Source organism: Dendropsophus ebraccatus, chromosome 13, assembly GCF_027789765.1.
Source record: "Dendropsophus ebraccatus isolate aDenEbr1 chromosome 13, aDenEbr1.pat, whole genome shotgun sequence".
Lineage (NCBI taxonomy): Eukaryota > Metazoa > Chordata > Amphibia > Anura > Hylidae > Dendropsophus > Dendropsophus ebraccatus.
This window is the reverse complement of record NC_091466.1, coordinates 68371529-68385944: the sequence shown is the minus strand read 5'-3', so window position 1 is coordinate 68385944 and position 14416 is coordinate 68371529. Positions and strand designations below refer to the sequence as shown.

The 14416-nt window shown below is 48.4% G+C and overlaps 1 protein-coding gene across 1 annotated transcript in view; it reads right to left on the bottom strand.

Moving 5' to 3' along the window:
* The window catches only part of WDR20 (WD repeat domain 20), a 29248-nt gene extending 16914 nt beyond the window's left edge, over nt 1-12334 (bottom strand). The window contains exon 1 of the mRNA XM_069949799.1: nt 11986-12334. Coding sequence (XP_069805900.1) covers nt 11986-12234 — 249 coding nt within the window. The 5' untranslated portion in view covers nt 12235-12334. The remainder of the gene's footprint in view (nt 1-11985) is intronic.
* Between the last annotated feature and the right edge of the window lie 2082 nt (nt 12335-14416).

Sequence of the window (14416 nt, the reverse complement as noted above, 5' to 3'; positions counted from 1 at the left end):
AATACGTCGCTGAGGCCGGCGCTATCCTGGACTCATCACATGGGCCGGGCGGCCTGCTGTTCTCTGGAATCATCTCCTGTTATGTAACCGTCTACATACTAACGCAACTCGTCTATCCCTACACTCCACTACACCTCCGACAGCTGCAGCAAAGTCCTTTTCATCTACAGGTATACTCACTTCTGACATCCACACCAGAGCAATGCATGATGGGAGGTGGCTGCAGGGCAAACGTAAGGTTAATGATTTATCAGAAAACATGAAGTCACGAGACAGAAGGGGGGGGGGGGGGCAGGCATCAGCGTTTCCAGCACTTGACAAGAGCAGAGGTGCAGACCGATATACTAACGCCAAGGGGGCAGTCACTTACACGGCTGAAAAATCGGGACTGGTTGCTATAGGCAACACCTAAACGTTACTCTTTGCACCAATCCGTAGCACATAGTTCATGATGAGATGCAGCAATAAAGTTGATCAGGAGAGATCAGAGCTGCTGAGTGATCACTTCTATTCAGTGACAGCAAGCAGAGGTTTCAGAAAGTCGTGAAGACAGTGAAAGCAGCATATTAGAAACAAGGGAGGTGGCACAATGGATGCAGGGCTGATGCCAAAACACAGATTGTTTAATGACAACAGAAAAACTGCACCATCAAGAGCCACAGTTAGGGGAACGCCGCTCTATGGCCGTTCACCTTGTTCCTTGATACCAATAGGGGTCCGACCACTAGGCCTGCTACTCATGACAAGCTGGGCATTGGTGTAACGCCGCCGACCACCACACCTCCTGTCTGACTAGAGTGGTGGTTGGACATGGATGCTAAAGGCCTATAAAGTGGTACCACCCGGCTGTCCATCACTCCATGCACATAGCGGATCAGTTTCCTTCATGGAAAGACTCCATCATCATCAGTATTGCTGAGCTGCAGTACCATGTACAACCTGTAGACAGGAGGGCGCTCTTTCTGGAATTAAAGGGGGTATTCTCACCCAGGCTTGTTATCCCCTATCCAATAACCAAGCTGATTGCTAGTAGAGATGATCGAACATCGCTGATGTTCAGGTTCGTATGAACTTAAATTATCGGTATTTGACTCCCGCAGTCTTCCTGTATTGTGGGGAAGGTGGAGACAGCCTGTGTCCCGCCTGGAAAACAGGGATACAGCCTGGGCTGTAGGTTGTATTCCTGTTTTCCAGGCGGGACCCAGGCTGTCTCCACCTTCCCTATGAAACAGGAAGACTGCGGGAGTCAAATACCGATGGTTCGAGTTCGTACGAACCTGAACATCAGCGATGTTCCATCATCTCTAATTGCTAAGGGTCTGACACAGCCCAAATCCCCCCAATTCCAAGATGCGGGATGCATCTGTCCCGCAGTCAAAACATGTAGCAGTCCCATGGAGAATAAAGTGCTGGCGGTAGTCGCTGTGCATGTCCTCAGGAACGGTGGCAGTCTTGGTGGTTGGACCTCCAGTGATCAGCTTGTTGTCCCCTATACTATGGAGATGGGATGAGAATACCTCTTTAAATCAGCCATGATTGTACCATATACTCCGGCTTCCCCCTTCCCTTTGCTGGAGCCGGCGGTGAGCCGCCTTTGTGTTTCCTTCAGGGTCGGATACAATCTGCCTCTATTTTTATTTACCGTCCCGCCGCGTCTTCCCTGCTCCGAGAACCGAAACGTTTTGTCTCCTTTCTTCCCGGTCGCTGGGATATTTTCAGCAGATCATTAACCGTGCGCTGTCCCTGACTGGTTTCACCTTAGCCAGGAGCAGGATTTAGCCTCTTCCTTAAAGCTACGCTACCGTATTAAAAAACAAATAAATAAATAAATCCTGCTTAACAAATAACACTATGGAAATTGCCGGGCTGAGAGGGTTGGCACCAGCCTGAGAACACATCTAGAATGAATAAGAGTGCCTGGCAGCCGTCCCACGGGGCACGCTCGGTGTATGAAAACAGGAAGCGGTGATAACAGGACCACCCAAACTTGTCAGCCCCCAGTTGTTGGAAAACAAAAACTCCCAGCATGCTCTGAGGCGGTCAGAGCATGCTGGGAGTTGTAGTTTTGCAACAAGTAAAAAGCTCTACATTGTTGCATAACAATTAGAATTGTTGCATAATTCTGTATACAGAGAACACCCCCTGTTCAGCATGGACCAATCATGAGGTGAGAATCACAGAGCTGTGCAGGAGGACAGAGACAGAAACTTTTCTATACAGCAGTGTGAATGGCAGAGTGTAAGTGCAGGCACATTATAGCACGAATGGAAAACTAACACAAGTGCTGACAGAGACTGCAGGGAGCATGAAGGAATAAGCAGGACATATGTGGCCACATAAATGCAGCACTCTATTCGGAGAAAGAGAGGGGTTACAGCTATGGTGATATTACCTCCACAGTCCTGTCCCCTGATGTAAGCCCCAGCCTGAAGTGGATCTGCCATGATTTGGAAGGTGAGGAAGACTTCCTGGGTCAGAGTACAGTGCTGTAGACCACCCTATGCAGACCATGCCCCTCCCCACTCCCCTCCCACCCAGTATAAGGAGCTCTTAAACCAAAGCAATGCTCTTAAACAAAGTCACAATTAAAGAAAAGAAACTGAGCTCTTCTTGCAAAATGCTCTTAATCCAAGTTACTCCTAAACCAAGGTACCACTGCACATCCTGTTATCTGTGCAGTGAGTTCAAGCCATGTGGCTTCCGCTTGACATTTCTGCGCATGTTTTATAGTATAAACATACCCTTAAAGAGGAACATGTCATATCCCTAAGATGCTTTGTTTAAGGCTTAGACGGAAGATGAACCCAAGTGCAAGGAGTTTAAGTTATTCCCTTGTTTGCACCTGTTTCCTCCCACACCCCAAAACATACTGGCGGGTTAAATTGGCATTTAGATGGTGAGCTTTAATGGGGACATCGCAGGCCCGTCCAGGCCATCTGTGCCCGCAGTGCTGTCCTGCCTTGCCAAATTCCCGGAATTGGCTGAACGTCGGGACAAGGTGGTAAGTTGGGCCGGGTTCACACTGCATTCTTGCGATACTTTTTTTCATCCGTTTTATGCAAAAATTAAAAAAAAAAAAAAAAACGGATGAAAATGGACGTTTTTTTATATTTCCATTGATTTCCACGTTTTTGTGTGAGCTAAAAAAATTAATAAAAAGGATGCATTCTGATCTTTTTTTCTTTTATAATAGAAGTTTTTTTTTTGCATAGAACGAATGAGAAAAAGTATTGCAAAAACGCAGTGTGAACCCAACCTTACCGGCAGCGCTGAAGGAGCCAGGGAGGTAAGTATCCTATTTTATTTTTAAACCACCCATGTCGAGGCATGATGTAAACGGTAGTTTTGCTGCAGCTGGAGAGCCTGAGTTTGACCCCCTGCTTTACCACAAATGCAATTCCACATGCGACCTGTAGTGGCCAGTGTAGGAGAGGTACGCCCCCTTCTATGGCTTCCTCCGATCAAAGCTTTCACTGAAGGTGTCTTCCACAATGCAACTTAGCAGAGCAGTGCAGACACTGATCCAGCAGGGGGGGGGGGGGGGGGCTCCAGTCAGGATTTATGTCTAGCTTAGAGCAGCACACTTTATGATGATTACATCTGGATATAAGGACATGACAGGAGGAGCGCCCAGTACAAAGCAGAGGGTTTTATAGACACCACCTCACGCACGCCCCGCTTTCATCACGGCCGTTGGGTTTATCTTGTGGATTTTCTCCTACACACTGTACACACCCACTATTTCCTGGAAAGAAGAAAAAGTGTCAAAGGCCTTGGATTCGAGTTACAAAAAGGAGACTGATAAAGGCCTGACTGCCACCTGGGAAGAAGTCTCCAACCTGGGGATCTCCAGCTGTTGTGAAACAACAACTCGCAGCATGCCCTGACAGCCGAAGGCAGAGGTTGCAGTCTCTCATTACACTACACTTTCAAGGTCATATCCAACTAAAATAGGTAACAGATCAGCAACGGAACTTGTGTCCTGTAACTCACCTCTGCATAGTCTCTGTGCGTCCCTATGTGATGCAGCTTTCTACTTTATCAGCAGTATGAAGCTGCATCTCATAGAATAGACTCAAAAATCCAATCACAGAGAAAAGTTGTCTAATTTTACAGCTAAATGCTTTATGAACTCACCCACTATATCACTGCAGTGCTGATTCCTTATATCAGTGTTCTCAAACTGCTGCAAAACTACAACTCCCAGCAGCCCAGCTCTGTTGAAGTAAATGGGACTAAGCTGCAATACCACATAGAACCTGTGGCTAGACCTAGTACAGGACTTAAGTGGTTATCCAGTGCTTCAAAAACATGGCCACTTTCTTTCAGAGACAGCACGACTCGTCTCCAGTTCAGGTGCGGTTGGCAATTAAGCGCCATTCACTTCAATGGAACTGAGCAGCAAAAATGCACCCAAGCTGGAGACAAGAGTGGGGCTGTCTCTGGAATTAAGTGGCCATGATTTTGTAGTGCTGGATAACCCCTTTAAGGGGTCTTGCATGACAAGAATTCCCTTTATGTCCTTCCTCATACTAGGTCACAGTGTATGGAGTATGAGGGGGTCACAGCATTACCCTTATACCCATCATGGCAAAACACTATCAAGAAACGATTAATTTTTTTTTTCTTTCAGCTCTAGGCTGGGTTCACACTACGTATATTTCAGTCAGTATTGTGGTCCTCATATTGCAACCAAAACCAGGAGTGGATTGAAAACACAGAAAGGATCTGTTCACACAATGAAATTGAGTGGATGGCCGCCATATAAGAGTAAATAACGGCCATTATTTCAATACAACAGCCGTTGTTTTAAAATAACATAAAATATTCGCCATTAAATGGCGGCCATCCACTCAATTTCAACATTGTGTGAACAGATCCTTTCTGTGTTTTCAATCCACTCCTGGTTTTGGTTGCAATATGAGGACCACAATACTGACTGAAATATACGTAGTGTGAACCCAGCCCTAAGGTGACAACCTAACAAGGTGAAAAGACTGCAGTAAAGCTGAGCAAAGTCCACTGAGGCGCCAATGACCCCATTGTACAGCGGATGTTAAAGTCATCTGACGACGCACTAAAATTTAATGACTTTGAAGAACAATGTTAAAGTGGAATGGCGTTAGGGTGCATACAACTAGTCAACATAATGGAAAAAAAATCACTAAAGTGCTGGGGGGTAATCCAAGTCCTGTCTCAGACTTCTACTATATTCCTTCCCCTATGCTTTACACTGCAACTCTGATTGTTCAGAGTTGTGTATATCCTCAGGCTGGGCATGCAGAAAAAAAATATAACTTTCACCACAGGTGAGACAGAAGATAAGTTGGCTTAAAGTGTCGCTGTCGTATTTTATTTTCATTTAATTTTTTTTTTATTTTTTCAGAAAATCAATATTACAGGTGATTTTAAGAAACTTTGTAATTGGGTTTACTAGGCAAATCTGCCATTATCTGCATTCAACAAGACTTTCCCCAGGTCCTCCCCTCCCTCCTCTCTTTCACTGCTCATTATCAGGAAAACTCGACTCTTTTACATCAGTCGGGCCCTGTGTAACCTATGGAGAGGGGAGGGGGGAGGGGGGAGATTAGTCGGAAGAAGAGAGTAGAGAACAAAGGATTACACAGTGGGAGCTGTATAAAAGCTGGTATTCAGAGGTCAGTGCCGACTTCAGAGGAGATAGCCGGTGATGTGGTTGTAAATTAACTCTTTGTTGTCCTGTTTTGGTGCCTCATCTCCCTCCACCCCTCCCCTATCCTTAAGAGAACCTTGAAGACAGGGGGGGGGGGGGGGGGAGAGCTTCAAACTGCTTTTTCATTATAAAATTCATTTTTCGATTAATAAACCCAATTACAAAGTTTCTTAAAATCGTCTGTACTATTGATTTCTGCAAAAAAAAAAAAATTAAAAACGACAGTGACACTTTAAGGGAGGAGCCTCTAAATGGGAGAGGGGTCTGGGGAATGGCATGGATGGACCACTTAGCCAATGGTACAATGTCGCTATCGCCACAGGAGAAAGAAAACTTCTGGTCAAATAGATATTATTGCTCTTCGATATGACTACAACTCCCAGCATGCCCCACCACAAAGCATTCAGCATCTAAATATTCATAGAAATGCTAACATCAGCTGTACTATGCACCGGGTACAAGTCATGTGACAACCCCACTCTATGACAGTACTGTATATGAACGAGCCCCAGTGGCCATCACACAGGCCAGGGTGCTAGATAGTGACGTCCACTATACTATAACAGTCCATATAGTCTCATGCTACACAGGTAGCATAACAGGTCAAGACTGACAAACAGGCCACAAGTACCCTAGATCCCATACTGAGCAGGTGCCGAGAATATAAGCAATAACCCACTATTGTCCATACTGCACAGGTGCCTGGGATTTTCCTTTTTTTTTTTTTACTGGCATCTCAGAATTCCACACTGTGCAGGTTCCCTGTACAGTGGCAGGATGGCTATAGTGGAAGTAGTTATCCTGTACTGTAGATGAGATTAACCAGTGTCCCAGAATCCTTCACTGTGCACTGTCCATACTGCTCATAGTGGCAGAAATATTATCCTGTACTGTTCAAGCAAACAAGATTAACCACTATCCTAGAATCCCGCACTGTGCAGGTGTCCGTGTATAACCAGTAATTCACTAGCTTCCCATACTGTACAGGTTCCTAGGAATGGTAGCCAGCATAAGGCTAGATTTATTATTCAGTACTGAGCAGGTAGATGAGCATATTCCCAGAATCCTGTACTGTGCGGGTACCCAGGAATACAAACCAGTAATGCACCAGAATCCTGTACTGCGCAGGTGCCCAGGAATATAAACCAGTATACACCTGTCTTCCAGAATCCTGTACTGCGCAGGTGCCCAGGAATATAAACCAGTAATGCACTAGTATCCAGTATCCCAGAATCCTGTACTGCGCAGGTGCCCAGGAATATAAACCAGTAATGCACCAGTATCCCAGAATCCTTTACTGCGCAGGTGCCCAGGAATATAAACCAGTAATGCGCCTGTCTCCCAGAATCCTTTACTGCGCAGGTGCCCAGCAATATAAACCAGTAATGCACCAGAATCCTTTACTGCGCAGGTGCCTAGGAATATAAACCAGTAATGCACCAGTATCCCAGAATCCTGTACTGCGCAGGTGCCCAGGAATATAAACCACTAATACACCAGTCTTCCAGAATCCTGTACTGCGCAGGTGCCCAGGAATATAAACCAGTAATGCGCCTGTCTCCCAGAATCCTTTACTGCGCAGGTGCCCAGGAATATAAACCAGTAATGCACCAGAATCCTGTACTACGCGGGTGCCCAGGAATATAAACCAGTAATGCACCAGAATCCTGTACTACGCCGGTGCTCAGGAATATAAACCAGTAATGCGCCTGTCTCCCAGAATCCTTTACTGCGCAGGTGCCCAGCAATATAAACCAGTAATGCACCAGAATCCTTTACTGCGCAGGTGCCTAGGAATATAAACCAGTAATGCACCAGTATCCCAGAATCCTGTACTGCGCAGGTGCCCAGGAATATAAACCACTAATACACCAGTCTTCCAGAATCCTGTACTGCGCAGGTGCCCAGGAATATAAACCAGTAATGCGCCTGTCTCCCAGAATCCTTTACTGCGCAGGTGCCCAGGAATATAAACCAGTAATGCACCAGAATCCTGTACTACGCGGGTGCCCAGGAATATAAACCAGTAATGCACCAGAATCCTGTACTACGCGGGTGCTCAGGAATATAAACCAGTAATGCGCCTGTCTCCCAGAATCCTTTACTGCGCAGGTGCCCAGCAATATAAACCAGTAATGCACCAGAATCCTTTACTGCGCAGGTGCCTAGGAATATAAACCAGTAATGCACCAGTATCCCAGAATCCTGTACTGCGCAGGTGCCCAGGAATATAAACCACTAATACACCAGTCTTCCAGAATCCTGTACTGCGCAGGTGCCCAGGAATATAAACCAGTAATGCGCCTGTCTCCCAGAATCCTTTACTGCGCAGGTGCCCAGGAATATAAACCAGTAATGCACCAGAATCCTGTACTACGCGGGTGCCCAGGAATATAAACCAGTAATGCACCAGAATCCTGTACTACGCGGGTGCTCAGGAATATAAACCAGTAATGCGCCTGTCTCCCAGAATCCTTTACTGCGCAGGTGCCCAGCAATATAAACCAGTAATGCACCAGAATCCTTTACTGCGCAGGTGCCTAGGAATATAAACCAGTAATGCACCAGTATCCCAGAATCCTGTACTGCGCAGGTGCCCAGGAATATAAACCACTAATACACCAGTCTTCCAGAATCCTGTACTGCGCAGGTGCCCAGGAATATAAACCAGTAATGCGCCTGTCTCCCAGAATCCTTTACTGCGCAGGTGCCCAGGAATATAAACCAGTAATGCACCAGAATCCTGTACTACGCGGGTGCCCAGGAATATAAACCAGTAATGCACCAGAATCCTGTACTACGCGGGTGCTCAGGAATATAAACCAGTAATGCGCCTGTCTCCCAGAATCCTTTACTGCGCAGGTGCCCAGCAATATAAACCAGTAATGCACCAGAATCCTTTACTGCGCAGGTGCCTAGGAATATAAACCAGTAATGCACCAGTATCCCAGAATCCTGTACTGCGCAGGTGCCCAGGAATATAAACCACTAATACACCAGTCTTCCAGAATCCTGTACTGCGCAGGTGCCCAGGAATATAAACCAGTAATGCGCCTGTCTCCCAGAATCCTTTACTGCGCAGGTGCCCAGGAATATAAACCAGTAATGCACCAGAATCCTGTACTACGCGGGTGCCCAGGAATATAAACCAGTAATGCACCAGAATCCTGTACTACGCGGGTGCTCAGGAATATAAACCAGTAATGCACCAGTATCCCAGAATCCTGTACTATGCGGGTGCCCAGGAAAATAAACCAGTAATGCACCTGTCTTCCAGGATCCTTTACTGCGCAGGTGCCCAGGAATATAAACCAGTAATGCGCCTGTCTCCCAGAATCCTTTACTGCGCAGGTGCCCAGGAATATAAACCAGTAATGCACCAGAATCCTTTACTGCGCAGGTGCCCAGCAATATAAACCAGTAATGCACCAGTATCCCAGAATCCTGTACTGCGCAGGTGCCCAGGAATATAAACCAGTAATGCACCAGAATCCTTTACTGCGCAGGTGCCCAGGAATATAAACCAGTAATGCGCCTGTCTCCCAGAATCCTTTACTGCGCAGGTGCCCAGGAATATAAACCAGTAATACACCAGTCTTCCAGAATCCTGTACTGCGCAGGTGCCCAGGAATATAAACCAGTAATGCGCCTGTCTCCCAGAATCCTGTACTGCGCAGGTGCCCAGGAATATAAACCAGTAATGCGCCTGTCTCCCAGAATCCTGTACTGCGCAGGTGCCCAGGAATATAAACCAGTGATGCACTAGAATCCAGTATCCCAGAATCCTGTACTGCGCAGGTGCCCAGGAATATAAACCAGTAATGCACCAGAATCCTTTACTGCGCAGGTGCCCAGGAATATAAACCAGTAATGCGCCTGTCTCCCAGAATCCTTTACTGCGCAGGTGCCCAGGAATATAAACCAGTAATACACCAGTCTTCCAGAATCCTGTACTGCGCAGGTGCCCAGGAATATAAACCAGTAATGCGCCTGTCTCCCAGAATCCTGTACTGCGCAGGTGCCCAGGAATATAAACCAGTAATGCGCCTGTCTCCCAGAATCCTGTACTGCGCAGGTGCCCAGGAATATAAACCAGTAATGCGCCTGTCTCCCAGAATCCTGTACTGCGCAGGTGCCCAGGAATATAAACCAGTGATGCACTAGAATCCAGTATCCCAGAATCCTGTACTGCACAGGAATATAAACCAGTAATGCACCAGTATCCCAGAATCCTTTACTGCATGAACCAGTTATTTACCAACATCCCAGAACCCCATACTATGCAGGTGGCTGGAAATATTAACCCATAATTTGCTAGCATCCCCCAGCATGATACTGTGTAGGTACCTGGAATTAACCACCAGATTCCGGTAAGGTGCCGGTGCCTGGCGATAGCAGCCATTCTGTGCCAGTATCCCGCTAGAATTATTCAGTACTGCAGGTGGATGAGAATAAAGTCCTGCATCTCAGACAGGTGCCCAGTACTTTACTAGTATCGCAGAATTCTGTACTATGCAGGTGCCTGGTAACGCTAACCAGTACGTCGCTAGTTTTTCCAGTCCCCATATTGTGTACTAAGTGAATTCAGTCCTTTACTATGCAGGTGTCTGGTAATAGTAGCCAGTATCCTAGGACAATCCACACTACCCATGGAGCTAGTACTGTTACTCAGTGCTGTGCAGGTAGAATAATTCTATTGGCCCACAAGGCTGTATCCCAGAATTGCACACTGTAGTACTGAGCAGGTACCAGTGGTTATTAGCCCCCAGTGCTGGGCCAGTCGCAGGATTATTCCGTATTATACTCAGATTATTACTCAGGAGGTGGGTAACCAGAGCTGTGCGAGTGCCCGGCACAATCTCCTATATGGCACAGGTGGGCAAGAATTAAGTAGTACAGAGAATGACCCCCATGAAAAGACCCCCGCACTGCCCCATAGCACATCAGGTACCTATGTAAGGCGGCACCACATATAGGACCAGAGGTTTCCTTTAATACATGAGACTCCAATATACATCAGTGCTGCTGATAACAGGGGGCAACTCCCCGTCCAGCATAAAGCCCCAAAGTGGGCGGTACATTCCAAGTCAGGGTGCAGGCTGGGATGGAGGCTGGCTAGTCAGGGTGGAGGGGAGGAGCGGGAGGAAGCAGGCAGTAGAGTAAAGGATGTATAACAGAGAGAGTCAGGATGGGGTGGAGGAAGTCAGTGGGGGACAGTCAATGGGCAGCCCGGGGGTAGGAGACACTAGGGGCGGTTAGGTGGTAAGCAGTGGGGTGGAGACAGAGAGTGTGCAGACAGTGAGGTGAAGGGTGGGGTGGGGTGGAGACAGGGGGGGGGGGGGGGGCAGGCAGGCAAAGGAGTGGAGACAGTGGTGGGGGGGGGGGCAGTCAGGCAGGCAAAGGAGTGGAGACAGTGGGGGGGCAGTCAGGCAGCAGGCAGAGGGGAGGGGTGGAGACAGTCAGTATGCAGGCAGTGGGGTGGTGACAGTCAGTATGCAGGCAGTGGGGGCAGTCAGTATACAGGCAGTGGGAGCAGTCAGTGTGGAGGCAGATGGGGGGCAGTCAGTATGCCAGACAGTGGGGTAGAGACAGTCAGGGGAAGTCAGTATGCAGGCAGTGCGGTGGAGCCAGTGGGGGGCAGTCAGTATGCAGCCAGTGGGGGCAGTCAGTATGCAGCCAGTGGGGGCAGTCAGTATGCAGCCAGTGGGGTGGAGCCAGTGGGGGCAGTCAGTATGCAGCCAGTGGGGTGGGGGCAGTCAGTATGCAGCCAGTGGGGTGGAGCCAGTGGGGGCAGTCAGTATGCAGCCAGTGGGGTGGAGCCAGTGGGGGCAGTCAGTATGCAGGCAGTGGGGTGGAGCCAGTGGGGGCAGTCAGTATGCAGGCAGTGGGGTGGGGGCAGTCAGTATGCAGGCAGTGGGGTAGGGGCAGTCAGTATGCGGGCAGTGGGGTGGAGCCAGTGGGGGCAGTCAGTATGCAGGCAGTGGGGTGGAGCCAGTGGGGGCAGTCAGTATGCAGGCAGTGGGGTGGAGCCAGTGGGGGCAGTCAGTAGCTGCAGGGTGGAGGCAGTCAAGGAGCAGGCCGGTGCAGGGTGGAGGCAGTCACGGAGCAGCCCGGTGCAGGGTGGAGGCAGTCACGGAGCAGGCCGGTGCAGGGTGTGGAGCCGCCTCATGTGATGTCTCAGCCTCCATTGAGCGGCAGTGTTTTGTAACCTGACTCTGCAGTCACACGGCCGCCATTCCGGCCCCATAGTGACAGGCCTGCGCCCGGCCCCGCCCCCTCGCGGGTGTTCTTACCTTCCTGACGCCCTTATAGATGTAGAAGTAGAGCTCCCGGCCCACATTGAAGCAGATCCTGTCTCCGTTACCAGACTGGTCGTTGACGTTGACGAACGAAACCTTAACAGGGTTGGAGCCCTGCGAATTAAAGGGCACCCGGTTGGGGCGGCTGTACTCGGAGTGAGAGAGGAGCTTGTAGAGGCCTTCCCGGGTGGTGAACTGGGTCTTAATTTCGTTCATTTCCTTCCCTCCTCCCTCCGCCGCCATCTTGGAAAGCAGCTCTCATCCTGCCAAATACCCGGATCTGGCCGAGCGCGCATGCGCAAGACAAGCCCTCAGGGGTTCGCTCACTACAGCGGACGGCCTTTCCCCTGGGTGGGCGGGGCTCCTGTGATGTTATCGGCCGCACTGCGCATGCGGACTGGTGGCAGGGTGTAAACGGCCGTCTGTGTATTGTTAGCGCACTCTGTTGGTGATTTGGGGAACTGCACGTCTCTAAAGGTGCGATGATGTTGCAGATCTCCGCTCCTATGAGGTCATCCACATGCAAATCAGATCCATGCACTATAGAAGCCGGTGTAAGTGTTATTGACAGCTATATGTATATCACAATGGGAATTAGCATCTCATAGAGTTACAGAGAAAGTGACTTTCACTCCACACATAAGTGGCGACTCAATCTGCTGTCCAGCAGGACCAAAACCAGGTTATTATGGGGAAAATGGAGCCGCCCTGTATGAGGAGAAGCAGGACCACTCTCCATTCTTATGTCCCATATAAAAATAAAAAATTTAAATCCCTCTAAATTTCTGTCAATTCTTTGTGCAGAGCGCAGTCTATGGGTCAGACAGAACTTTAAAGTGACTGTACCACCGGGCCCAGGCAGAGGCACTGGAGGCGGCCGACCCACCCTTAGTGGGAGGATCCCCCCGCCCCTCTATGATAGGGTTCCATTGATTCTAATAGAGTCACGACATGGAGGGGCTGGGGGGGGCTTCCGACTAAGGGTGGGTCGGCCTGGGCCTGGTGGTACAGTCACTTTAAGTGGAGGCCGCGTGGCAGAGTCAGCTTGAAGGAGACTTGTGGATTCCGTAGTGTCAACATACCCTGAGGGTGTGCTGTGGAGGCAAAAGGGAGCAGGACTCTTCTTCTACTTAAAGGGGTTGTCCACTTTACAGTAAAATTGCTCAGTGTACTGTATTAGTAAGTGTACTCACTGTATATACTGACAACAGCTCTAAAATCTAAAATCAGACCCCTCCTCCAGGCTGTGCTGTCCTGCTCTGTGGTGAGTCTGTCCATAAGATGGCTGGCATGGAGGAGCATGTGACCATGCCCCACCCCCCAGCGTCCGCCACAGCCATATACAGGCTCAGTGCTGGACACTGGGGGTGGGGCATGGTCACATGCTTCTCCATGTCGGCCATCTTATGGACAGACTCACCACAGAGCAGGGCAACGCAGCCTGGAAGAGGGGAGCCTAATTTTAGCTCTGTGAGGTACACAGGGAGTTGTTCACTAATACTGTACACTAAGCAATTTTACTATAAAGTGGCCAACCCCTTTAAAAGTCCCGCTAACCTACATGCACGGCAATATTCAACTGAAAGAGTCTCAAAGGGTGATGACATCATATGTTTTCCTTCCTATTCCACTCCTGGGAACAATCCCAGGGGCCACACTGAATTCCACAGACCAGGCATATGTCCTTTCCTACTTTGTGCTGTGGAGAAAACTGAGGATGCTCTGGCTAAGGACACTGTTGCACAGGTTGCTGCTGACAGATATCCTTCAGCAGTTGCCTGGGTCGTACCTGTCCCCGCTCTTATATATGGGAGTTATGGGTCCCAGATACTTTTTCTCCACAAATAAGACCGAACCTGAAAATAGGCCCTGGCCCTTTTATGAGATAAAAAATAATAATTAAAAAAACCCTGTATTATTTTTGGAGAAATACAGTATTAGGAACAGTGTTTCTATGGCCACCTGTATTTCCAAGTGACATCACTTAGGGAGGCTGCCATCTTGGCCCTGGCTCTTTTAATCTTCTTATTGCCGTGCAGTAACGCTATCAAAATGCGAATGTGAATGCATCATTTCATTGCCGTCCAGGCGTCCTTTATTGGAGTTTCCTTGGCCATCTTTATGTAGAGTAACAATTCTTTTTTTTTTTTTTTTCAGATACTTAAAGTTTTTTGCCAAGAGGTGCCATGTTGAATTGGTTACCAGTATGAGAGAGGGTTAGGGTCCTATTACACTGAGCGATTTTTAACGATTAACGTTCGCAAACGAGATTGTTTATCGTTAACCTGAAATCGTTCACCATATTACACACAGCGATAATCTTTAGTTATGATCGTTACTATGATCGTTATTGCGATCGTTAATATGATCGTTTATTTCTTCTGATCCCAGAAAAACAATGAACAATGTGCAATTACACTGAACA